General features: G+C 40.9%; 2 protein-coding genes across 3 annotated transcripts; one reads left to right on the plus strand and one right to left on the minus strand.

The window, feature by feature from the left end:
* The first annotated feature begins 187 nt into the window (after positions 1–187).
* Positions 188–10,745, plus strand: LOC120799890 (RNA exonuclease 5-like). Of its 2 annotated transcripts, none has more exons than XM_040145376.1 (19): positions 188–278; positions 1,923–2,195; positions 2,392–2,518; positions 2,610–2,730; positions 3,489–3,596; positions 3,816–3,904; positions 4,679–4,794; positions 4,914–5,052; positions 5,438–5,532; positions 5,616–5,718; positions 5,799–5,887; positions 6,388–6,499; positions 6,996–7,112; positions 7,201–7,338; positions 7,733–7,825; positions 7,948–8,311; positions 8,412–8,590; positions 9,816–9,925; positions 10,001–10,745. In XM_040145376.1, exons 1-19 carry the CDS (start codon positions 193–195, stop codon positions 10,044–10,046), a joined length of 2,505 nt encoding a protein of 834 aa, XP_040001310.1. In that variant the 5' UTR covers positions 188–192; the 3' UTR covers positions 10,047–10,745. The 2 variants fall into 2 exon arrangements, with proteins under 2 accessions (XP_040001310.1, XP_040001312.1); XM_040145378.1 differs by having other exon boundaries at positions 191–278; positions 1,926–2,195.
* Positions 10,746–13,589: 2,844 nt separating this feature from the next.
* Positions 13,590–24,161, minus strand: parn (poly(A)-specific ribonuclease (deadenylation nuclease)). Its single transcript, XM_040145383.1, has 26 exons — positions 24,048–24,161; positions 23,702–23,779; positions 23,510–23,589; positions 22,916–22,983; positions 22,334–22,415; positions 22,090–22,150; positions 20,799–20,967; positions 20,591–20,653; positions 20,446–20,484; positions 20,323–20,365; positions 20,157–20,237; positions 19,927–19,983; positions 19,588–19,665; positions 19,427–19,470; positions 19,274–19,316; positions 18,842–18,917; positions 18,635–18,745; positions 18,467–18,536; positions 18,317–18,372; positions 17,477–17,563; positions 17,313–17,387; positions 17,029–17,206; positions 16,755–16,882; positions 15,808–15,874; positions 15,564–15,718; positions 13,590–14,663 (listed from the first exon to the last, which is right to left on the minus strand). The coding sequence occupies exons 1-26, from the start codon at positions 24,064–24,066 to the stop codon at positions 14,617–14,619; spliced, it is 2,055 nt and encodes a 684-aa protein (XP_040001317.1). The 5' UTR covers positions 24,067–24,161; the 3' UTR covers positions 13,590–14,616.
* Positions 24,162–26,079: the final 1,918 nt, after the last annotated feature.

Below are 26,079 nucleotides of genomic sequence, written 5' to 3' on the forward strand. Positions count from 1 at the left end.
TGGCGATATGTGTCAGTTTTATCAGTAAAGCGTGATTTTCTCACACAGATATCGTCCAAATCTACTATATGCTAGCTACATGTAGTTACTGAAAGGCATCACAACAGTCCCGAATATCAAATATCATTTTATCCTGAAAGTTATAAATCGGAAGTAGTACTGATATTTTTGAACTTTATATCACAGTGTAACATGCAGCAGTGCCTGTGCCTTAGCCATGTGTTTATAACCTCTACAAGTGGTGAGAAATTTGGAACCAGTTGGACCAATAACATCCGGTATTTACACATTTTTACTCTCGTTTTTATTCTCACGCGTAAGCTGAACTTATAAATACTCCTTGAATGGCAAATGTACATGTGTAAATATATTTTCTAGCGTGTTGGCTAGTTAGGTGTGTAGTATCTCCTGTGTATTAAATCTAGTAATGAACCAACAAACCGACCCCAGACTTAAGTTCAACCCCCGAACCAGCGAAACAGGGAGGCCTTTAATTCCCACTGTTGTTAGGCACCTTTCAAAGCTCATATCCCCTGCTTTAATGTGGAATACACCATAAACACTGTACTGGCATGAGGCTGTTTAGCAGAAAAACCTAACGTGAAATACCAAATAAATTCACCCGCAGCTACAGACGAAGCTTAAACTCCCTGTATTTACCTGGCAGCTGCAGCACCAATAGAGCACACACATTATTATACAGTCACTACATATGCTCCTAACGCACACATCTTCTCACGATGGGATGAAGTACCTCAAACCGAGAACACCCAGTTTAAGTCCATCTGCTTGCTTCCCACAATCATTCTGTTGCGTTATAGCTGCACAAAAATTCAAAACAGCGGCATGTTATACTAAAGTATTACAGGTTTACAACATATTGAACAGTCACAGGATATTTCCCTCCTCTCAGTGTTAATTTTACAGCCCCACCTGGTGGAGGGTTAAGTTGCTTCAAAATACTAGTCAGCTCAATAGGTGCCAGTTGGCCTGGGTACCATTTGAACATTTTCAGTACTACTGCTTATATGGTACCAATACAAAAATATTACTTGTTGCGCTACCTCACATTAAGGAATACACTGTGCACATGTTTTTATACAAAATCCTTGGTCTTTTTTGTCTTAGTTGTGTATGATGTAGTTTACCTGCACAATTTTTCCAACTTTATTAAAACTAAAATAGTTTACGGCTATTTCCTGAAACAGTGATGCAGTAGGGCTTAGGGGGGAATTAATATTTTATCATTAATATGATAATATGATGATGATGATTCATGACTTGCACAAGCAAATATCAGATCAGAGAATAAGTAAACAGCTCTTAACACCTGACAAAGCATTCAATGCAGAGCTGCAGCGATTAGTTGATTAATAGATTAGTCGATCAGCAGAAAAGGAATTGGAAACTATTTTTGATAAGTGAATGATCACTTTCACCAAACGATCAATTTTTTTTTAAGCAAAAAGGCCAAATATTTTTGTGGGTTACAGCTTCTCAACTTTGAGAATTTAATGCTTTGCTGTGTCATATATCATAGTAAATTGAATACCTTTGGATTCTGTACTGTCGATTGGACAAGGGCCTTTGAAAATGTCTCCTTGGGCTCAAGGAAAAATCCATTGGGGATTTTTCACTATTTTCTGACATTTTATAGACAAAACAATGAATCGGGAAAAAAAAACAACAACTGGAAGATTAATCGATAACAAAGAAAAATTTTTCCTCATCCCTTATTCGGTGCCAGCTTGAGATTCTGGCGCTCAAAAAGTATTGAGCCCTAGCTGCCTGAACTCAGTGGTCCAATGCAAATTTAACGAGGAGCATGTGTAAAATGTAGCTGTACATAAACCTGTGTTGAAATTATGAAGCTCATCATAGACAGCCAGAGCTCATTTCAAATACTTGTTTTTATTTCCCAGTAGAAACATCAGCTTGAACATGGAGCCTTCATCATCAGCGGCAACAAGCAACAGACAGAAAAGAAAGAACATTGCCCCCACAGCACATGAGAAGGCCAAGAGATTAAAAACTGAGCAGGAAGGTGAGGGGGCGGTGGAGTGTGCACATCCGACCCGCTCGCCGCGGATCTCTGTGCTGCCCGGCCGCCTCCAACAACCTATTACACTGAATGAGCTGACAGAGCTGCTGCATTATGCCGCCCTGGGGAAGGCAGGTGGTATCAGACAGCCCAGGTAATGACTTTTGTAGCAAGATGTCATCTGTTTCATTGGCTCTCATCAAAGAACTCTCATTAACTTAATTATACTCTGTCCCTGTACATCAACAATCTTAAGACATCTAATTGAAGTACTTTATCTTGCAGACTACATCCCCCTTATACTTTTTATGTCTCGTTTTTCTGTCATCGTCCTCCCGTCTCTCTGCCAGTTGGTGTCGTCTCCGCCACCAGAGGAAGGTTAAAGGTGTGAATGTTGTCGTCGTGGAGGGTCTGACCCAGAGTCACTTTTACAAACACTACCTCACCCTGCCACACCTCAGGACCAAGTACAACTCTGTAAGTATCCAGAGGGCGATGTGAATGTAGTGGCGTGGATTATTTAAGCATTTTGGGATTTTTTACGTCTGCCTTTATCGGACCGTTACAGAGGCTCACCTTCACTGCATCATCTGACAACGTAGTGTCTGGAATCTTCAGCAGTGAAGTTCCTACATCGGACGCTCCATCGCTTTCCCAGATACACACGGAAAACAGTGAATTACACAAAGGTGAGGATCACGTACGTAGATATGCTCTGATATTAATACATTATTAAGTATAACATGAGATTGTTGTCCAGGAAATAGTTGTGATAAAATCACGATAAAGCTTACACGACACCCCACGCTTTCCTTAGAGCGATGGTGGAACGTAATTAATTACATTTACTCAAGTATTGTACTTGAGTACAATTTGGAGGTACTTTGTTTCTCAGCTAAAGGTACTAGTTACTTTTTATATTATGATTTTACATACAAATATCAACGCAATTACAACTTAAGCATAAAATATGGTGCATTGTTACAGTCTAAACTACCATTATATAAAATAGTTCAAATGAGCTCCACTTTGACCGACTACAACGATAAAATGCGGATTACATATTAAAGTGTCAGTAATAACGATTAAATCATAAAATATATAATGATATAATACTCACAGGGGCCACTATTCTGAGTACTTTTCCTTTTAATACTTTAAGTACATTTTGCTGATACTTCTGTTAATTCTTTTACATAAGTACAATTTAAATGCAGGACTTTGTAAAAGTATTTTTACAATGAGGTTACTGCTACTGTTACTTAAGTAAAGGATGAGAATTCTTCTTCACCGGTACCTAAAATGCCACTTTGCAGTTAGATGTTGAAATTCCAGTATGTCATTGCATTATGTTGAGGCTTTCGTTGTTTGTTTGCTTTCTCTCTCAGTGGTTTTGCTCTTGTTCCTAACTGCGACTGTCTGTGTTGATATGTGCACTCTGCTGCAGCACTGACGCATCACCCAGTGATCACCAAGTTCGGGACCCGGAGGAGAGGGCTGACAGCGTATGTGCTCACCCAGGAGGAGATGATCAAGAGACACTACCCTGTCAAAGGTGAATCCCTTCCTGACAAGGTCCACAGTAAGCCGGCTACATGTTTGTTTTTCATTCCTAGGAAAAGCTCCGTTTGGGGCGTGAAGACGCCGGTGTGGCGGGGAGGGAAGGCCTCGGCAGAGAAAAAGAGTTTAGTGTGGATATGTTCTCACGCTCTCTGTTGCTGTCCCTGACTCCATCTCTACCTCCTCACTTCTTGTTTGGTTTCTCTTGGCACAGGAATGCCGGGTTTTGAGGAATTTGTGTGCACAGACTGTGTCGACTGTGTGACTGACAGCAGCCCTCTATATGGACTTGACTGTGAAATGGTGAGTCTCTCTAAATGATTCTTAATGCAGTTTCAAACATATCCATGTTTCATGCCTTACTGATAGACGGGCACCAGTGTTGTGATATTGCAGTCTTGATACACCATTTTTATCGTACCGTCTCGAGTGATACGTCATGAATACACTGTTATACTTTGAATTATCCTAGATATGATTTTTGGATTTTTTTTTTTAAATGGCCTGTCGGTAGTATAAATGTGCTTTTTTTTTTTGTCAGGCAGAAATTATTCAGTAAAACAGACAAACAGTCGTATAAATGTGCATAAAAATAACATTCAGTTTTATCAGGTGTTTAACGGGCCTTTTTCCAATAGACAGAATGCTACTTTAAATGTAAGCATGTTTGTGTTACTGGTAGTCCATTTTGATATACATTTACCACCTCACAGAACGAGCTACATGTCACTTTGAAGCGCTTTTATTCCACTCCTAGCTCAACTGAAGAGCAGCTCAAATCATCAGACACCTCCTCTGGCTATGACTCTGTATTCTGTTTCGCCTCTCCTTTTTTTTTTTTAAATCAAACCGTGACTAAACTATGGCTCAAGCCCCCTGTTTTAAATATTTCCTCCATCATTTGGTGCTTCCTTTGTTGCTGTGTTTCCATTTCTTCAGCCGTCTTTTCTCAGAACCTGTATTGCGATGTTATCGCTTTTGTTGGCAAGATCTTGTCAAAATATTGTGTCCTGACTTATTCCGAGATTCCTGCCCGAGTCCCAAACAGCTCATTATTGTTTTACTGTTGTGTTTCAGTGTCTAACAGAAAAGGGAAATGAGCTGGCTCGTGTTTCTCTGGTGGATAGTGATGGGAACTGTGTGCTGGACGAGCTGGTGAAACCTCAGAACCGCATTCTCAACTACCTCACCAAGTACGCGCACACACACGCGCACGCATATGCTGTTGTGTTATAAATAACCAACATCACATACTATGATTAAATGTTAAAGGACGTTTCTGTAGCCTACGTTGCCGTGTGCCTTCTGATAGGTTCTCTGGCATCACCGCAGCGATGTTGCGACCGATCACGACCACCCTGCGGGACGTCCAGGCAAAGCTCAGGGCGCTGTTGCCGCGGGACGCTGTTCTGGTCGGCCATTCGCTCAACAACGACCTCGTGGCTCTGAAAGTGAGTGACATCTGAACTGACATTTTGAAGCGCAGGCTTGAGTTGGAGTCTGGTCTCGTCCTCCTGTGTTTTTGGTGTTTTTTGAATCCTTCTTGAAGATGCGGCAGGTGAAGCTTTGCATACATAACTGCAAGGAAATGAGAGTGAAGTGTGTGTTTAGTTAGAAAATGTCAACACCGTTTCTCTCTCTGTCCAGTCTCTTTGTCTTTAATTTTCTAAATGCCCTGCTTTTCTTAGAAACTGAGTGGTACTAACCCGAACCTCAGTAATGGACATAGAACCCGGGTGTCCGGACTGAGTTATTTCATTCTGGAGGGTTTTCACACAGACAAGTTTTTCATATAAAGAAGATTTGACCTGCGATGTGTCTCTGTCCTCCCTGCAGCTGATCCACCAGCATGTAATCGACACATCACTGCTGTACAGGAGAGAGTTCGGACAGAGGTTCAAGCTCAAGGTCCTGGCGGAGACGGTGCTGAAGTAAGTTTTCTCTTTTCTCTCTCTGCCTTTGTGCCTCTCTCGCCCACCATGGTTAATAATTCAGTTTTCCACTTGTGTCCCAGGAGGCAAATACAAACTGAAGAGAAGAAGGGTCATAATCCCATCGAGGATGCTGTGGCAGCCCTGGGGCTGGCCCAGTACTTTATTAAAACAGGACCTCGGAAGGTAACTCATTGCTCACTTACACACACACACACACACACACACACAGAGTTGACACATTTTCTGAGTCTGCTAACTGTCAGGTTGTAGAGCATCATCTGGAGGAGCTGTGGGGATACACAATAGAGGAGGAGTCCACTGACCGTGCATCTGCGCCCACACCGAGTCACAGGTACAGCACCTCATACAGTCTGTATCCCTCTTTGTTTTCTTTACATCTTGCCGCATTCACTCAGACCATGCCCACACCAAGTCAGTAGACCATATCCTTCCTCTGATGACATTACATAAGCCTCCTCACACACATCGTGGATACACATTGTTTTCAGCAGTTTCAGATTAACACCGTGTGGACCTAGTTTCTCTAACTTAGTCTGTATTTGTCTGAAATGTTCTCCTCAAACGTCTATGATTTTAGTTTTCCTACAGAATCATTTCAACCACAACCCAAGGGTTTATGAAGTTTAACCCCTTCCCGAGAATCCAAATGATAGGGGGAAAGATACGTCTTTTATCGCTGATGAAAGCATTGAAATCCGATCAAAAAAATTCCTCAACATCTTTGTTACTAATAGAAGGATTCTGGTCTTCATTCGCGATGTGAACTGCATCTTATCGCACATTCTGGTGCAGGTATATCTAACAAGTTCTCTGTCCTTCGTTCCTGTGCAGATTTGCTGACATGTTACAGAGAGTTGGCCGGTCAGTGGCCTATTTAGGGAAGCGCTCTGATGACGTGGCCCTGGATCTGTCCAATCAGCAGTGGCACAACTCTGACAAAGAGGTTAGAACCTGGGTGGTTTTGACTCAGGAACCCAGTCTACTCCCTCTGGACCTTTTACCTGATGAAACACTGGTGCTGGAACCTGAAATCAGCCGGGTTTTTCTAACCTGAATAAACGTTCTGGTTGATATAGAGCAGGTCTAATAAAGGGGGCCAAGCTCACTGAAAATGACAGAAGCTGAATTGACATTACCATGTGACTTTTGAACAAAGTTTGATTATTTATTTATTTATTAATGAATAAAGTTAATGTTTATTAACTGTAACTGCTGTGTCACCAGAGTATTTTACATTCAAATCAGCAGTGAACGGTTTGCTGTTTTCTTGCTACACTTTCTACTTGCTGCTTTCTGTGTATTTGCATCACTTTTCTCTGTTTTTCTTCGACTTCCTCTATGTCTTGTCCTTTCTTCATTCCCCCCTTACCATCCTCCCCCTAATCTCTTTTTTCCTCTTCTCCTTCTCTACCTCTGCAACTGTACCCTCTCTCCCTCAGGTGCTGGCCTCTTTCAGGAGACAGAACAAGTGTCCGTTCCTCTCGGTGCTCCAGTTCTCTTCCTTCTCAGACCACCCGAAGGGGTGCGTTGTTCATCAGCAGCAGCAGTACCAGAGGGTGAGTCGCTCATTCAACAAATTGTAAATTTAAAATAGCACAGTGTTCATTTCATGTAATATTTTCCGTGCCCGTATTTATCCTGCAGGTGTGTGTAAACCTACGCGATATGTGTGTAGTATTTGCGGGGCCGTTGCCTGCAGGTTTCTCCGAGAGGGAAGTGAAGCGGCTTTTTTGTTGCTGTGGACCGGTTCGGAGGATCAAAATGCTGAACACAACTGCCAGGGTAATTCTCGCCTACATTATGACCTTTCATTTGTTGCAATTTTCCATTTGATAAACTGTTGTTTGATTGTTTTGTTTTTTTCTCCATCATTTGACCAGTGAAGAACTTAATATCTCTTAAGACGTGGGGAACAATTAACTGGCCCTGTTCATTTTAATAGAAAGGAAGTGTGATGAGATGTATTTACACAGACACCCTAGGATCCTTTTGCTTTGCTGTGGTAGTCTGTGGAAGAGGAAAATAGCTCTGTGATCCAGGGTGACCATGAATCTTTTACAAAAATATTTTCCTCAACTTCAGTTCCTATTAAACTAGAGCTGTTCACATCGTTTTCCTCTCTCTGGATATGCCTTATTAATCCGAGTTGTCGTTTCCGACTATGTTTGGTCTCCAGGTCCATGCTGAGGTAGAGTTCGAGCTGCTGGAGGGAGCTAAGCTGGCTTTAAAAACTTTGAATGGACTTAATTTGCAGGGACAGTCCATCGAGGTCATTCTCTCCGCCTTTTTTCTTTTGCTTTTTGTTACTTATTCACTTTACATTATAGTTAAAGTTATTCCCAAACTTTTGTAGCTCACTTTGTCATATTTGCTTGTGTGTGCATTTTCCAGGTCAAGAGGCCTGTTCACGAGTCAATTCTGGACCTGGATCTGACTCTTGATGCTTTGATGGGTGACGCTCTCAACGCCAGTCACCTCTACGCCGTTAAATTAAAGCCCAGTATGGCTGAGCGCATAAACATTTCTGCAAGGGTCAATGGACACACATTAGATGCAGAATGTCCAGGTGTAACTTCTGTTAAAACAGCAAATGGGTTGCCCCCCCCTAAAGTAAACGGTAAACGGTTGCGGCTCACCACCGCAAAGCCTGAACTGTCTGAGGAAACAGTCAGAGAGACATTTGGTCGCTTTGGGACGGTGGAGAGAATCGTCCTGCCAGCCAAACCTGGAAAACGTGCAAGACATGCACATATAAGTGAGCAAAAAAGCTACGGTAGTCACTATCTCTTGTTCGTTTTGTGGGCGCTTCCACAAAAATTGTGAAATTCTGCATCTCGTTTGTGTCCGGCTGACAGAGTTTGAGAGTCCGGAGGGCACGCGTGCAGCCCTCAGCGCCGCTGACGATCTCTGGAAGGAGGACTACATCATCTGTCCATCCCTGACTCCGCCCCACTTGCGTTCGTGGGTTGCCATGACAACAGCGGGTGCTGAGGGGGAGGCTGAGGAGAGGACCCACAGGCACACCGGTTCTCGGGTAAGAGACAGGTTTGATTGACTCCAGTCGCGTTTGCTGGAGTGGCGCTGTCTGTGTGTCATTTACCGGGTCAGTTCTGGCTCAACTGTCTGCCATAGTGTCTTCTTATTTGTCAGCATGCTAACACACCACACACTGCCATTCAGCGCGCTAGGCTAGGATTCAGGCGTGTTAGCATGTAAGTTAGCTTTTATCTCAAACAGCTGAGCCTGACAGAGTAGTAGACTGGTCACCGCCGGGCAAAGCCATTGGGGCTGAGCCTGACAAACTGAGTCTGGTTTGGACATCCCCTGGCCAAAAGTGAAACTTTTGCCCCACTATTGGTAATCAATATATATATTATAATATTTTATATATTATAACTGTTGGCTCTGAAGAATTATTGTCTCCATTTTTCATCCATCCAAACATTTTGTTTTCTGGTGTGTAATGACAGTAGTAGCCACAGGGGGCTGCTAGCGTAGTTAGAGTCTGGCTCGCTTGGCCGCTTCCTGCCCTGTTCGAGGCGTCACAGACAGCAGCTGTTTGGGAGATGTTTGAACATCATAGTTGGGTGACTGTTCTGGCTTTCAGCTGCCAGCCTCAGTCAATTCTTGCCACGTCTTTTTCTGGACAAAAAGCTCACTTTGAAGACTGAGCTTTTCAGACTTAAGGTGGCTTTTTCTGGCTTATTTGTCATGACATTTCTGTCTAACAATGAGATTACGGTTCGTGCCTGCTCCGACATTTCTTGTCTTGGACGCATGATTATTGAAGCTTCTTGAAGTCGGAGGATTTGAAGAGGTTGCATTTAAGAAAGACTAGACAAGTATCTTTTGTGATCTGGTTTTTCCGGACGTTTCTCCTGTCTCACACACATGTGATGAAGACCCCAATGTAGTGTTTCCGTTATATACAAATTCCTTCCGCCGCTGCAATGTCATGAAGCCACAATTAGAGAGAGAGAGAGACAGAAGAGTGAAAAAAAGTAAGAGAAGAGAGATTTAACTAGCTGACAAAAAGTTCAAATATTTGTGAGGTGAGAGAATTATCTAACGTTACCATTGGACAAGTGGACAGGCAGGAGTATTGGAGGCGAGAGCCGCAGGAGAGTGAAGCGGGAGAGAAAGAGGAGAATTTAGGGAGAGAGGAGAGAAAACAGACTAAGCTCAAGTACAACAAACCCCCCCCCCCCGATGCTGAAAAAAAATCCTAGAGGAAACACTGCAATATGTATTATCTGCAGGACCAGGAAATGCAGCTCATGATGGGGAAGCTGGACCGCCGCCTGGGGAAGCTCTTCAGATCCCTCCCAGACGGCACCTTGTCTGTGGTTATGCTGCTTGGACATACCAGGTGAGGACTCTGTCAGTGTCTGGGAAGAACTGCCACCGAGCTTCATATTTCTAAACCGTCTCTTCTCTTCCCCAGTGCTCACGGTCACCTTCCCGGTTTGTGCTTCATGGAGGTCAAGTAGGGGTCTTGAGGGGGACAGTGGTCCGGCTCCGGGAACAAGCATAAACCGGCACTAACAAAAGACCTTCCACTCCAATGATGCCTGATCCGGTGGATCACCCGAACCAGCTGAAATCAATGAGGATTAAAAAAAAATTAAAAAAATAATGATAATAATAATAATAATAGAAAAATAAATTGCCAGAGATTTGTTTTTTTTAATGAAAGATCTGAGAGTAGCATGTCTGCATGATACACTTTTCTATTTGGTACATTCATATTAAAGGCAAGTTAAAGTCAAATGATTTACTAAAATGTGTTTTTTGTTGCAAAGCTAAAAAGGATTTTAGCTTTGCCTTTGGTACAAAATGATTTTCTTATTTCCATAACGATAAACCCTCCTCATTTGTATGGTCATTATTGTAAACTTGGCTTATGGTTTGACTTGGGTCGACTCTTAATTGGAAGCTGACAGTCATTTTGTTATGAGTGCAATCGTGGGAGGAACTGTGCAACACATGCTGAAGTGTAGTTTGCAAGTTTTCCAGACACCATTCGTCCTACTGTAAGAAAATCAGGCGGCAGTCTCATCAGATTATTTTATCATTATCATTATACACCCTCACCTATGAGCTGATGCATCATGGATACTTGTGATGTTACTAGATGAAACGATGAAACTTTTACAATGAAAAAGACTAAAGACTAATTCTAACTATTAGAAGTAATTATAATAATATTCTATGCTATTTTTTTGTGTGTTGTGCAAAACTGTTTTCAATCAACTTTTTTTTTTTTTTTCCATATGACTCTTCTCAATCAAAACAAGTCACCACCTTCATTCCAAGGACCAGGGACGGACTGGGATATAAAATATAGCCACTCTTAACTCATCAGTTATTACAGTATGTTCTGTTTAAACATTTTCAGAAAACATTTCAACACTGCTCACTTACAGGATAGTGCCTTAGGTGGTTAAATATGAGTATTACATTGTAAAAAAAAAAGCACTCTTACACAGCAAGTTGCTGTCTAAGTGCATTTGGAGGACTGACTCTTGACATCAGATGTGAGCTACATACATTTGATTACAAAACAAAAAGCCTCAAACTCTCTGGGTGTGAACTCAAACCACGACAGAATAAAAGCATAAAAACACACAACTTGTGAATCAGTGGGCTGCTGGTACTGTTGGGTACGGTTCTGGTCTTTGTGCTTATTGTAGTTGGGGGGTTGTGGCGGTTTGCAGCAGTCTAGTTGATCACAGACAGACAGTTGACGTGTGATGCTGTCGATCAACATCTTTATATCAACGAGTGACATCGACCGCGTTTTCTCTTTTGTTACTTGTTTCCAACTTTCGATTGGTCGGGTGTATTGGTATCGCCCACCTGTGACGGCAGCTCCTTACATCATCCATATTTACGTTACTGTTGTCAGTAAAATAATGTGGAGCCCCGAAACTGACAAAAAGGCAGTAAGAAGGTTATCAGACGAGTCACAGATACAACTCTAAACATTAACACAATGTACTGCAAGTTGGATCATTAAAATGGACTGTAAAAAGATATAAACCTTTATATTTTCAAATTAGTTTTTTTTTGTACTTCCCTACCTCAAATCAGTTGATAAAATAAACTTTGTTTTACTCTTATATCATTTCCTAACTCACCTTATTTTTCAGTTGTTTTTTTTTGTTGCACACAGTTAATCATCTATGTACTCAACACTTCCTGTTTTTCCTCACCACATTCGTAATTTTCCTCACCCTTTGCCCTGGACATCCACACAGACTCACCCATCTCATGAAGAAAATTTGGAATGTGGTGAGGGAAATGGGAAGTGCTGAGTTGGGGGAAGTCAGAAATAGATTTTAAAAATTCGACACGTGGTAAGCCAAGGGGGGGAAAAGTAAAAAAAAAAAAAATAGTAAAAATAAAATTACACAAGAAGACAAATCGTAGGGTAAAATAAACTTAGGTCTGAATTTATTTTACCAAATTTAGGAAGATATAAAACTTTGTATTTCTTTTTACAACTTACAGTTAACAGTATGATTTATTGACGTATTCATTTATATGAACTGAAGGAATTTAATAAAAAGGTAAAAGGAGTATTTTTTTTGGCTAAATGGAAGTTGTCAGTAGACTGACATGTATGATTCCAGTGAACAATTTCCAGTGAGAAACATGCTGTCTTCACCTAGAGACTATTTTTTTTTTTACAGAGGATTTCAGAGGACTGCTAGAGAGCTTTGTCACGTGGTGCAACAACAATCACCCAATAGCTCAACATCAGCAAAACCTATGAACGTGTGGTGGACTACCGGAGGAATGGGAGGTCTCTTGTCCTGGTTATCATCCAGGGAGAGGAAGTGAAGAGGGTGGACTGCTACTACTCAAATCAAAAAAAAAAAAAAAACAAAACACTGGACTGGACTGGACTCAACACTGAGGACGTCTTTGGGAAGGGACAGAGCAGACTGGTCTTCCTGAGGAGACTCAGATCCTTCGGTGTGCGCAACGGGCTCCTGCAGATCAGTTTGCGGTGGCGTGCTGGGGAGTAGGCATCACATCTTGGAGGTCGGCAGCCTCGGCGAGCTGTTCAGAGAGGCCCGCTAAGTGATCAGGTTAGATCTGGAACAGTGTGGAGGCAGTGGAATAAACTCTACAATGTGACTCGCAGCTTGTTGCAGAGAGAAGGACGAGATCGAATAAAACCCCGCTGAACTTCCCTACGTGTGTGTTCACATGCTCGACAAATAAAGCTGTTTCTGATAGAAGACAAAGTTTTAGCCATGACACTAGACAATGCTGCAAAGAAGCTACAAATTCTAAAACGTGGCTGCGGCTGCTTCTCACACACACACACACACACACACACACACACACACACACACACACACGATCCATACAATCACCACAGTTTCTAAGTGGGCACACAAGGTTAGTGTCACCAATTCAGTATCCGACTAACTGCGAAATACGGTAACAATATCTTCTTCTCTTCCTGAGTTATGGCGTTGAATAATGGCCAGAAAAAATGTTTTTGCAGAACATTAGGATTTCACAGCAAAGTTGACATTTTGGATATAAAATGTCATCACCTCATTATTTTATCCTGTTAGACATTTGAATGAAATGGTGTCATAATTAGTGCACTAATTCCTGAGTTATGGCCACAGTGACCTTGACCTTTCTGCACCAGATGTAATGAAATTCCCTCCAGGCGTTCCTGATATATCACGGTCACAAGAATGGGACGGACGTGAGATCACAGTCACCTCGACCTTTGACCACCAAAATCTAAATCATTTCACCCCCGAGTCCAAGTGAGCATTTGTGCCAAATGTGAAGAATTTCCCCTCAAGGTGTTCCTGCGATACCGCGCCCATGAGGGTGGGAGGGACGGGCGGACAACCCCAAAACATAACGCCTCTGGCCACGCTGGCGTGAACGCGTAACTACTAGAAGTTCCTAGAGCTGGTTACGGTGCAGTGACTAACATGGAGAACGCCCCTAGTTTCAGCTGATCAGTTTGAGAACAGAGGATACAGAGACAGAGATACTAAGAAACATTCTTTAATTCTTTCCCCTTTCCAAGGAAATATTTAAGGATTTTTAAACTTGATCTTATACAAAAATGTCTGTCTTCATAACGTTTACACATTTTGCATTAGAACATACTTTGACGTTGTAGATTGACACAGTTACAAAACATTAAACACAAAAAAAAGTGAAGAAAAACAATTCTGTACAAAAAAAAAAAAAAAAAAAAACGAAACAAGCACCTCATGAAGGGTCAAAATGCCACCAATAATAAATATCACATTATCATTGATAAGCTTATATACAGTGGCTTCCAAAAGTCTTTCCCACTTTCCCATTCACTTGAAACGGATAATGGTCTCAGACTTTTGGACCCCACTATATGTCTGATAAAACTGGCGGAGTTGACAGAACTTACGTTTTCTTTTAAAATGGAAAAATTTTTGACTGCATTAAAATACTAAATAACCCTGACATTGTAAACTACAGGACCTGTCAAGTGGTTTTTTTTTAACCGCTCAAAATTTATGAAACGGATTCACAGGGATACAAACACTAGAGAAAAAGTACATCTCCCTCACATGCACGAACTCGCACACAACTCACGCTCACAAAATATAAGACTGACTAGAGGTGACGCGTCATTAAAATTGATGAATGATTTCCAAAGTGATAGCATGGCTGTGCTGGCAGATTCCATTCTGAACACATCAGAGATTCAATGAACATTTCTAAAGTTTAGATCTCATGGTATATTTGTGTGTGTGTGTTTACCCAAAAAAGAGTTGCTTGCTCCTCCGGTAGAAGATCAAAATATGGCAGCTGTCGTTATGGCTTGTGTTCTCTCTTTCAATAGTCCAGTCAAGTAGCTTGGCTGGCAGCTTTGGACACGGTATCCACAGCTTTTGAGCGAACAAATGAATTTGGGGTATGCACCACTCCCAGCGATGTATGACCTTACAGGAGAGTGCCCCGAGTGCTTAGGAAGAGACTCTGAGCAGAAGCCCAGTGTGGGACAGTGGCCTCTCCACTCCTCACCTCTCGCTACCAGACCTCAGGAACTTCAAACAGCGATGTCGTAGATTCAGCCGCTGTACACGAGAGGGAGAGACATGTTAAGATAACAAGAAGCACACTTAAAGTACCCTGATTTGCAGGTGATCATATAGAGATCTTGTTGACTGGAACATTGATCCCTCGGAATCGTAGGCTTTTTGCCACGTTAGCGTTGTTGTGCTGAGTATGACAATGTCAGTGTGGGAATCCATCATTCTGGTTCAGATTAAATCTCAACAACTGCAGGGATTGTCGTGAAATTTTGTAGAGACATTCATGGTCCCCAGAGGATCAATCCTAATAACTTTGGTGACTCCCCTGACTTTCCCCTCTAGTTTTAGTCCCACCATGTGTGTGTGTTGAGTGAAGTGGCCAGCAACTATTGGATGGACTGCAATGAAATTTGGTACAGACACTCAGGAAGGATTTTAATCACTCTGGTGATCCTTTTAACGTTTCATTAAGTTCCAGCCGGCCGAACTAATGAAATTTCCCATCAGCTTCAGCTGTACTTTGTGTTTAATACTATTTAGCAAAATGTTCGCAAGCTAACACGTCGAGATGTTGCACAAATTAAACACCATACCTGCTAAACATCAGCATGTTAACATTGTCACCGTGAGCATTGGGATGTTGTCATTTTGTTTTAAAAAAGATAAGTTTGCCTACTCAGAAATACCATCAATTTGCATGTCTTTAGTGCTACACAATTATGGGGGGAAAAAAAAAAAAAAAAAAAAATCTACACAGTGGAAAGCCATGATTCATTACTTGTTGCTGATGTAGAGACAAATATAAATGAATTACTTTTGATACTGAAGAAATCATCATAATGCAATGATTAGGAGGCAAAGGAACATAATAATTCCTATTCGTTTATAGTTGGATTAATGGACATCAGATTCAAAAGGTTTAACAAGCCCTGACAAACACACCTTCAGACTTCTTTTTGTTCTTTTGACCTTTCCTCCCGTGGACCGTCGGAGCTTGTTGCCAGGTAACCGTCCCTTCAGCATCACTGCCTGGATCTGTGCCCTCATGACTTTCCTCATCAGGGACTGGACTTAACCCTGCTGAGTCTGATGCATCTCTGCGGGGCACAGCAAGCATTAACAGGCTTAAATCAAAGCCAACAGGCTAAAAAGTAACGGCATAAATGATCACCTCCACTTCACGTACGTTGTCTTTAACCAGCCCTCTGATGTCTTGCTCTCAACAGCTTCAGCATTCGCCTTTCCACTTGTATCTAAGGAACACAGTGACAACTGGAGCATGAGAGACTACATTAGACCTCCTTATACGTCATGTATATTTTTACCCAGTAATTCACGTGACAGAGAACACAAAATTTGAAAATACAGCAAAATCAGGCTTAGACAACCTTTAAAGTTAGGCGGGAGTAAAGTCAGTGTGTAACACCAACCATCACAAAACTTATGCTGGTCAAGCAAGTTCAAAACCAAGACACAGGGGGTTAAAACAGCCCCAGACACAGGACCAATGGCTACTTATTGTTCAAGAAATCTTAAAAAAATCGACACATATCTTGAAATACAAAAAGCACAACCGGAAGAAAAATGAAAAAAAGTTGTGATGATTTAAAACTCACAGCAGTAACATCAGAAGGGATGTTAAAATGAATCCAGCAAACCATATGTTGCAAAACTCTTGTCCGTAAATATTTCAGTGAGGGGGAGGGAGAGAAAAAAAAAAACAAAAAAAAAAAACCCCCAAGATACATTATTGAAATTACTTGGTCTGAAATGATTGCCCTGAGATTTCCGTTATGAGTTGGCGGTTATATATATATATATATATATATATATATATAAAATTGACTTGACTCTGTGCATCCTCAATTGAAATGAAACGCTAAAATGTCAAGCAAAAATGCGTGTGAAGACCATGTTGTCAATCCAGAATGCATCTGACCCGTCTGTTTGGAGTAGGTGGCCATATAAAAATCCGACGTTAAAACTAATGCCTTGGTTGTGACGATTATTCACAATGCCACCTGTCCTCTTCCCTAGGCCACACTAAATCTCTGCTAAGTACTATCTTAGGGGAAACCTGCATCTTACCAAACTACAGCAGGAAAGTACGTATGCATGCATATGTTCACACACCATCAGTTTTCATCTTCTTGCTGCCTGTGCTATCCGGGTATGAGAAGTGACTCCAGCCATCTGCAATTAGAGGTTCTCCGCTCCCCTGCTCTCCCTGAACCGGACTGATGCTGCGTTTCCTCACACCCCTGGAACAAAAAAAAGGAATAGGCCATACATACAGCAGTATGTAAATAAAAACTAGAGATACTGGCAGAAAAATCCACACAGAATATTATGTTGGAGAGGGGGAAAAAAAAAAAAAAAAAAGTAGTGTGCAGCAGCACAGGCGTACCTGGAATATCCAAAGCCACCTGCAGAAGCAGAGGTGGTGTAGTGAGGTTTCACCCAGCCGTCCTCTCCCCAGGTTTTGGCAGTCTGCCCAAACTTCTCCTTCTCCTGCTGCTTGCCCTGGATGTACTCTGCATATGTTTGGATCCTGTAACTCTCTGCATAGCGACTGGTGTTCATAGCTGCAGGATGAGAGGAAGACGATAACGGATTGCTTCAACATTTTTTTTTTGTTTTTGCGCAGATGACAAGGCTCCAGTCTCGTGTGAGGAAGGAGGTCAGACTCACCTATCTGTACCTGGTCTGTTTGACTTAGGGACACAAATGCTGATGTGTCATCTATCCATGAAACCTGGATGTTCCCTGAGTAGATAACAGAAGTAGAAAGTGAGTGATAAATTATAGGTCATACTGGTTTGCAAGCAGAATTAACGTACAAAATAATGTCTTACCAAAGGCACTAAAGAGCTGGTAGAGGTCACTAGTCTTCCATTCTTTTGGGAAGGTGACATACAGGACATGGTCTCTTTTGGGTTGCACTGTAGAAGAATAGCAGAATGAATGAAGGAATGAATGAAATAAAAATCAATCAATCCAATCAATCAAATCAAATCAAACAGTGAAGGGTGAGGTGGAGAAGTGGCATCTGCGGTATTAATTTTAACCTTCGTTAAGTGATATTTCATATCAATGCTGAATCAAAAGAAAACTCAAAAGCTCAAGATAGCAAGTAGCCAGTTGAGAAATGTAAGTACCTAGAAGGCCAAAATATACAGCTAAGATGATAGCATACCAGGGCTGAGGCTTTGTGTTGGTGTTTTTTTCCCCTAGTGGTCAAAATAACACTTAAAGCAGCTTAAAAGGTGCCCTGTGGAATTCTGTATGCTTAAGGCCCCACAAGCATGTTAAATGCATTTCCATCCTTAAAACATTTACAAGGTAAATTCTAAATATATATATTTTTTAAAATGTGCATTGTTTACATCCATGTTTGCTAGCTTGCAATCTTCCTCTTCACTACCTTTGCCACGTGCATTGCTACTGTTTTCTGTGTATTACTGCCACCAACTATCATTCAGCAGAATAGTGCGAATCAGGCAACAGGAATGTGTATTGTTGGTGCACAATAGGTACAAAACAGGGACCCACTTATAAAAAAAAAGTATTACTCCAAGGAGCTACTATTGGTCAAAAACTCCATAGGGCACCTTTAAGTATGGCAAAACTTCCAAGCAGTAGGTAATGCAACAATTCTGGCATATAGCCATGCTGTGCTACAATATTTTACTCACAATCTGGTCCTGTGATGTTGAGGTAGGGAATATCTATTATCCTCATCAGGAAAAGTCTTGAGGACAGAAAGCAGAAGTATAAGCCTCTCTTTGAAGTCTTATAACACTTAATAAAAGAGTGTTGTAAATAAATTTAAGTGCATCTCTTACTTGTTGAAGAAAGGTTCAATGAGTTTGGATCGAGCTGAGATGTAAGCTTTGGGTGGAGTCAAGAAAGAGCCTGAAAAGAAAATGTCAAGCAGACCAACTTAGACAATTTATATATTAAAACACATTTTTATATTTGCAAACAGGACCGGTCTTGATTGTGTGTGTTACCCAGGTAGTTGGCCATGGAGATGAAACAGAGGCCAGTGATGTAGGCATCGTACCCTGCCTCATGGAGCTGCTCCTGGGCCGTGTCATAACTGGGGAACCCCTCTGCCGTTTCTGAAACAGTACAGAGAAGAAAAAAAAAAAAAAGTCTCAGCAGGATTTATTTATAGCGAAGAATATTTCAGGCAAATGTTAAGTGTATTTACTCACCAACTTGTGGTGGCTTGAAGGGGCTCTCCTTCAGCTGTTTCTCCAGCTCTGCCAGAGAGGTGTTAGTGATCAGCTCCTACAAACACAAAAGGTGTTAAAATTAAAAAAACACACAAAAACAACAACAACAACAACGTTAAATGTTATAATTTAGAGAACACAAAATCATGAAAGAAATCTTTGGAGTGATGCATACTTTTTTGCTCGAGTTGCCTTTTTAGGCCATATTCATAACCAGTTAAATACAAACTGCGTTCATTAGTCACATCTTAAAAACTCACTTACTGGTTGAGAATGTTGACAAAAGACAAATTTGACCCTGCTTCACAGTAACTCCCAGTATAATTTTACAGTGCAGAGAACAAATTTACCGGACAACAGACTTACTTACTAAAGATAACAAACTAAACAAATATAAGTTAACATGTCTACCTTAAATGGCTGAGTGGAAGCCATCAACTTTGTGTCCAGAAGTCTGCAAGTCAATTGGTAAGACAGATAAACAACACATAGAACAAAATAAAAGCAAAGAACAGCATCTGTTGTGAAGACATGAAAACAAATTTAGCAAAAGAGTGGTGTTACCTTGGGAAGACACACATTGTGACCTCTTTAAAGTCTTGAAGATCCTGCAGAAAAGAGCATTGGTATAAATTATGCATAGAGGACATTACTTAGCTTTAAACTGCCATTTTGTGTAGCAAAAAAAAGGTCCCATATTTAAAATATTCATCTTGAGTGTGTACCTCTGGAAGAGGGCAGTAGAACTGGTGGATGGTGTGCATCACATCCAACAGCATGTTGTGGCCAACCACAAGTTTACCCTGTGCGTCAGATTAAATGGGTTAGGCGTACAAGTCTGATTTAACAAACCCAAAAGGTATTTCAAACAACTAGAACACTCTGAATTGGCAATAAAAAACTATAACCAAGGTTGAATAATGTATCTTGTGAAATAGTTTTCCTGATTCATGACAGTCTATACTTTAGTATCACTGTTTATGGGTTTTTTGTGTGTGTGCGCTATTCAAAACCTTTAACTATGAGAGGTACTTTAACAGAAAAAAAAGTAGCTGTTGACTCACAGATTTCGAGACGGCGTGGATGACCCTGGAGAAGCCGACAGCATCATTTAGCTCCTCCTGTTGGGGGAAGAGACGTGTGGGGTAAAAATATTAGGTGGAGTCAGAAAGTAGCGCATTCTCCTCAACAACAATGTCACAAAAATGTATGCATTTCTAAACTCAATACACTATCTTGATGAATAGAACAGGAGTGTGACTGGAATATTTTTATTTTTTATTTGTAAACTCACCTGCTCTCTCTCTAGTTTCTGCTGCTCCCTCCTCTTCCTCTCCTCTTCATCTACTTTGCTGACCTGGATGTATCGCTCCTTCTGCAAACATACAGAAATCACATCCATAATTCTACATAACAACAAACCAGGAGGCAAGATAAGTTGAAGTAAAACATTTTCTAACCTTTTCTGTTTCCATGGTTTCCACATGAAGCCCCTTGGGAAACCTGTGAGAGCAAGAGAAAATGTTAATCTATTACAAACAAACACAGTAACAAAAATAATGGCCAAGTGCTAAGTGACTCACTTCCAGTTCAGGGTCTGGTATATCAGCTTTCTCTGAAAGCTGGTAAGGAAATATAAATATATACACAGATTAAAATACAAATATCGACGTGGTAAATACAAACAAACAGGGTAGATGTGGCTTTATGAGAGAAGGGCTAGATTACCCAGTACACGGGTCCAAATCCAAAGTCTTCTCTGAGTTAGTGAAGAGGGCCTCGACTTTCTCTCTGTGTGGAAAAAGAGATATATTTTATTTATTTATTTTTTTAAAATAAATACTACCATGGTCTGAGCCACAACGCTGCCTTCGGTGTATGCGTTTTCCCCTCACAGCTGGAATCTGGGATACTCCATATGTACTGTAACACTTACACCACCCTGTTGATGAAGTCTTTATGTTCCTCAGGTACATGCGCGGGGCCTTTGGAGGATGATGGGGAGATGTAGGTTGGTGTCCCTACACCGTTAGCATGCTGATGCCTCCTCTCCTCTGTCTGCTCCCTCAGCTGGGCTTCCTCTTCTTGATTTAGGTACGGGATTCCTTTTGAAAACCAGGAAGATCTGAATTTTACTTCTGCGTAGTGAACTGAAGTTCTGTAGTTGCTCTACCCACTGACTGTCCTTGAACACTTGCCAAACTCAGTTTATTGCTTTATATCAAATTAATATTTGTGACACAGAGTCCACGTTCCAGAAAGTCTACTGCAAGATGAAAAAAATAAAAACAAAACTGGTTGAGCTATAGTTTTTGCAAGATGTCAGGCATTTTTTAAACTCCTCAATGTTGTCAACAAATTCACAGCATTGGGAAAAAGGAAGAGGAAAATACAAGTGAACCAGAGCAATCATTGCTCCTGCGGGTTCTGCTAAGCCTCTACAGCTTCTATGTGTAATTGCAATTTTGAAGCTATAGACCTAAGTGGCAGCATAACCCTCTACTTTCACTGGCAACATGGTTGCCACAGTTTGGAAAATAAAGACTTTCCCCAGACTGTAAACGTCAACTAGGTTTCTACAAAGGCGGTTCCAAATAAAATCAGGCCGAAATGACATTTCATTTTGTCAGAGGTCTGGAACCAGGCTAACAAGAGACCACTATCACAAGTCTGAGTGATAAGCAAAAAAAAAACAAACAAAAAAAAAAAACCCCAGAACCAGCTGTTCCAGTACCGGTAACAGCTTGTTCTTACTTAACATAGAGACCCGGTAATATGTAAAGAAAAAGAAAAAGAAAAAAGAAGAAGAAAAAAGAAGAAGAAAAAGAAAAAAGAAAAAAGAAGAAGAAAAAGAAAAAAGAAAAAGAAAAAAAAGAACAAAAAACAACTTTAAATACTAGTGCAAAAAACAAAACCCGAGTTGTAGTACTAATCTGAAAAGGATTCCTTTTTCAGTACAAAATACCTTCTTCAGAAACCTCTTTTTATTTAAAAATTACTTAAACTTTCCAAATTCCAAAACAAGATTTTGATCTAAATCAGGCGATAACTAATTCAAGAACAAACTGACCAAGCATTCACTACCAGCTTATGTAGTTATGTAAGAGTTTGATACGTGTTGCTATGAACTCAAATCAGTTGGTAGGTCAGGTATTGAGGAGAGAGCCCCAGCACTAGACATCATGAGACAAAAAGGGCATTTCACTGTCAGTCTGTGTTACACTCACCATGACAGAACACCTTGTTGAAGTCAAATCCCTGACTGGCCAGAAAGTCAATACTGGAACTCTGAAACGACAAAGACGATCTTCCAACTTTCAAGCAAAAAACCTAAACAGCGAAATAATCTTCTCATATCTTACGAAGCAGGAAGTATTTTAAACCATCTATAAACACTGTTTCTAAAAGTTGCTTATCTCAGTTGTTCACCGGGAAGTAACACCATTACCCTGACGAACAACACTGACTTACTTGGCAGATGAACTTTATGTCAGGGGACGTCCTGTTGAACGGTTTCGGGAATATATAAAAATTGAAAGGCTTCGTGACATACCTGGAGAGAAACAGAAAATGGAGGATAAAAGCTGGATCACTTCCATTATTAGTACTTAGTTGACAACTGTTTTTGCATAAAACCCTGACAATGGCCTTGGCAATGGAACTTGGGATAAATCAGTTGGTACACAGTAAATATAAATGGGACCCTGGGGCAGTGGCCCACTTGTTAGTCCAGCCTCGCTAAATTCAGGAGATGGTACAAGGAGTAACTGTAATTTATCAGTCTGACAATGCACACAAATTTATCCTGTCCGAGTAGCGTGTTCAAAAACTGTCTCCCAGAGGACTCGCAACAAGTTGGCGCCTTCTCTGAAGAACCTACTGAAGAACCACGTTGGTCTCAAAATATGATCTTTTCTTAATATAATAAATAAGACATCTAATTATGAGCAGTCGACAGTGTTAGGAGTCCTTTGGGAGATGGTACATCTAATTTGTCGCACGATGCCAGGGTCAGATTTGAAATTCTGAATATGTTCAGCAGATGTCACTCACTTTGACTTTGCCTGATCGTACTTGAATGTACACAGTCCAAACTGGAACAGCAGAAAGTCCATGGAATGCTGGTGGACAGAGAGAGAAAGAGGTTTAGTGAGATAAAAACAAACAATATAATGCTGCAGGTCAATGGAAGGAAACTGGGATGCACTGGATCTACGTCCCGCAGGAGTTTCAGCCTCTCCTCCTTGTGCGCATGTTTGTCCTCGCCCCCCCTCAGCCCCTGTGCATTTGTTCCTTTCTCCTATATTTGGGAATGGTGTGCTTGAGTTTTGTCTCCCTTGTGTTCATGTAGTCTTGTCCTCCTTCCAGGTCTTCATCGCCAAGAGGGGAGGTCCTGTCTGTCTGGCAGGGTCTGGAAGTTGCTCGATCATATCCTTCACATATATATATATATTTTTTCCCCATTAAAAAGATTTTCCGGGGAGTTTTTCCTTCTCAGATTCGAAGGTTTAAGATTAGAGGGTGTTGCATGGCTGTACAGACTGTAAACCCCCTTGAGGCAAAATGTGCGATTTGTGATAACGGGATTATAAATAAAACTGGCTCGACTTGATTGGAGGTTTGCAGCAACTAATACACTCTGCTGACCTTTTTAAGCTTCGTGTATCGCTCCTCCGGTGTGTCCAGCCCGTTGGTTAGTGCAGAGACATTTGGACCGTCGCTTATCCCTAAAGAGAAAAAAAAAACAAAACAAACCACAAAAACACATGTCACATTTTGCAGACACAGCGTTGGCGTTTTCCAATCCCCACTCGTCTGCTCCAACTCTTACACGGTTACCTGAAAATTCTCCATCGATGGCAAGGAAGTCAGCGTCCTCTATCGCGCTGTACACCGTGTTTAAACAGTCTTTATAATCTGGGAAAAGTGAAAGTGCATTAATACCGTATTAGTAAATTAGCGCGATGCGGGAAGCGCGCTAGCCAGCAGAGGAGCACACGAACCCGCAGCCGTGCTTCTTCCCTCGCAGCCACCTAGCTAGTTAGCTAGCTGGTAGCGCAAACAAAAGAATGAAAGAGCCCTGCCCATTATAAACCCACCCCATGTCAGTACTCCGTTCTACATTTTCACGATGTACAAGGCGAACTAAGAAAACAAAGTGTGCGAAATGTGGCTGGCTACTCACTCTTTCGTGTCACCTCCATCCCTGCACAATGACTGAACCCGGCTGACGGCTAACGCTAACTAGCTTCCGTCAACTGGCTTTTAACCGTTTTACAAACACTTCCGGGCCGCTGCTGCGAGACGAGCTGCCGCTGGGAAGCTCCCGTGTATTTATACACGCTAGACATGTTCCGTGTTTTTTTTTTTTTTTTTAAGTCATTTAAGACGGAACTATATTCATTACAATACATATGTCAGGCTATTTATTACAGTAGGTGCTGGCTGCAAGAGGAGTGAGCGTGGAGGGATGTAACTAGGTACATTTGTGGTAGTAAAAATTTGAGGTACTTGTACTTCACTTCACTCACAGAGTCTCAGGTTTACGTTTATTTATCTTTGCTCGGCTTTGTTTTCCTCGTTTTTGCTGTACCTTCCCTGGACGTTGTCATTGGCACCGTGTTCTGTGTGTAAGTACGGCGGGATCCGCTGGAATACCGGAGTCAAATTCCTTGTATGGATAAAACAAACACACACACACACACACACACACACACACACACACACACACACACACACACGGCCAATAAAGCGGATTTTTTTCCGATTCCGAGATCGAGATTCGTACAGAGAAAAACGTACGAAGAGCGTAAGAAATGTGAATCTGTGTTAAAGATTAAACTGCTCAGCGGCAGTGGCGTTCAGAAGAGTTCAGATCCTTCACTTCAGTGGCCTGAAACTACTAATACCACAGTGTAGAAACACTCTGGTCCGAGTTAAAAGTCCTGCACTGAAAATCTCACTGAAGCTAAAGTATCTAAGTATGATCAGGAAAAAGGAATTTACAGTATTAAAAGTAAAACAACTCAATACAGAAGAATGTCTCCCCTGAGACTAGATTATTATTACTTATGCATAAATGTGTAAGCAACATTTTACTGTTGTAGTTGGTTGAGGTGGAGTTAATTTTAACTATTTTTTTTTTATAGGACTGTAACTAAAGATTATCTTCATTTTTGGATGAATCTTCTGGTTATTTTCTCTGTTAATCAGTCGATTGTTCGGTTTTGTAAAAATTCAGCAAATAGTTGGAAATGCCGTCACAGTTAGCCACAGGCCAGAGTGACACTTTCAGAACGCTTGTTTTGTCTGACCAAAAGCCCAAACTTCAGAATTATTAAAACATAAATTTAAAATATTGAAATAATTAAAAGGAAAAGCAGCAAATGCTCACAGCTGAGAAGCTGGAACCATAAAAATCTTTGGTATTTTTGCAGGAAAAATGACTTGACAATTTTCAAAATCATTAAACTTTCTGTCAGTCAACTGATCGATTAACCGACTAATTGTTTCAGTCAATTCAGCAGTAGTTGCGTATACTGTTGGGTACTTTAATTTACACATGACAAAGCATCATATTTTACTGCTTGTACACTTTATGTTAATGATTAGCTGATTGACAGAAAATGAGTTGGCAACTACTTTTAATGATTTAATTTTCATGTATCATTTCATGGTTCCAGCTTCTCAAAATGAAATGTTGGTGCTTTTCCTTTGAATATTCTTAATAATCTTAAGTTATTGTTAATAATTTTGAGTTTTGTACTGTTGGTTGGATGAGACAAGCTTTGTGATGTGTCACGTAGGCCTCTGGCTCATTGTGATGGACATTTTTGACAATTTTCTGACTTTTTAAAAACAAAACAATCAATTAAATAATCAAAAAAATAATCAGTTAATTAATATAAACATAAAATAGTTCAAAATTAGCTCAATGTCCATAAGTTTCAACAGTAAAATGATGCTTACACATTAATGCATAGTAATAATAATGAAATGTATTATAGTATAACTCTCTCAGGATTCATTTTTCTGTATGAGGTACTTGAGTACTTTTAATAATACAGGAGTGTTACTAAAACTAACCTGCCACTCCTTTAACTAAGTTGACAGAAAAATGTACGCACGAGCATAAAACCACAGAAAATCAGTGAAAATCAGTAACTTTTTCATATTTCAGGATGCCAGTCAGAGGATATCAGGTCAGAAAGTAATGG

The sequence above is a fragment of the Xiphias gladius genome, chromosome 15 (genome assembly GCF_016859285.1).
Source record: "Xiphias gladius isolate SHS-SW01 ecotype Sanya breed wild chromosome 15, ASM1685928v1, whole genome shotgun sequence".
Lineage (NCBI taxonomy): Eukaryota > Metazoa > Chordata > Actinopteri > Istiophoriformes > Xiphiidae > Xiphias > Xiphias gladius.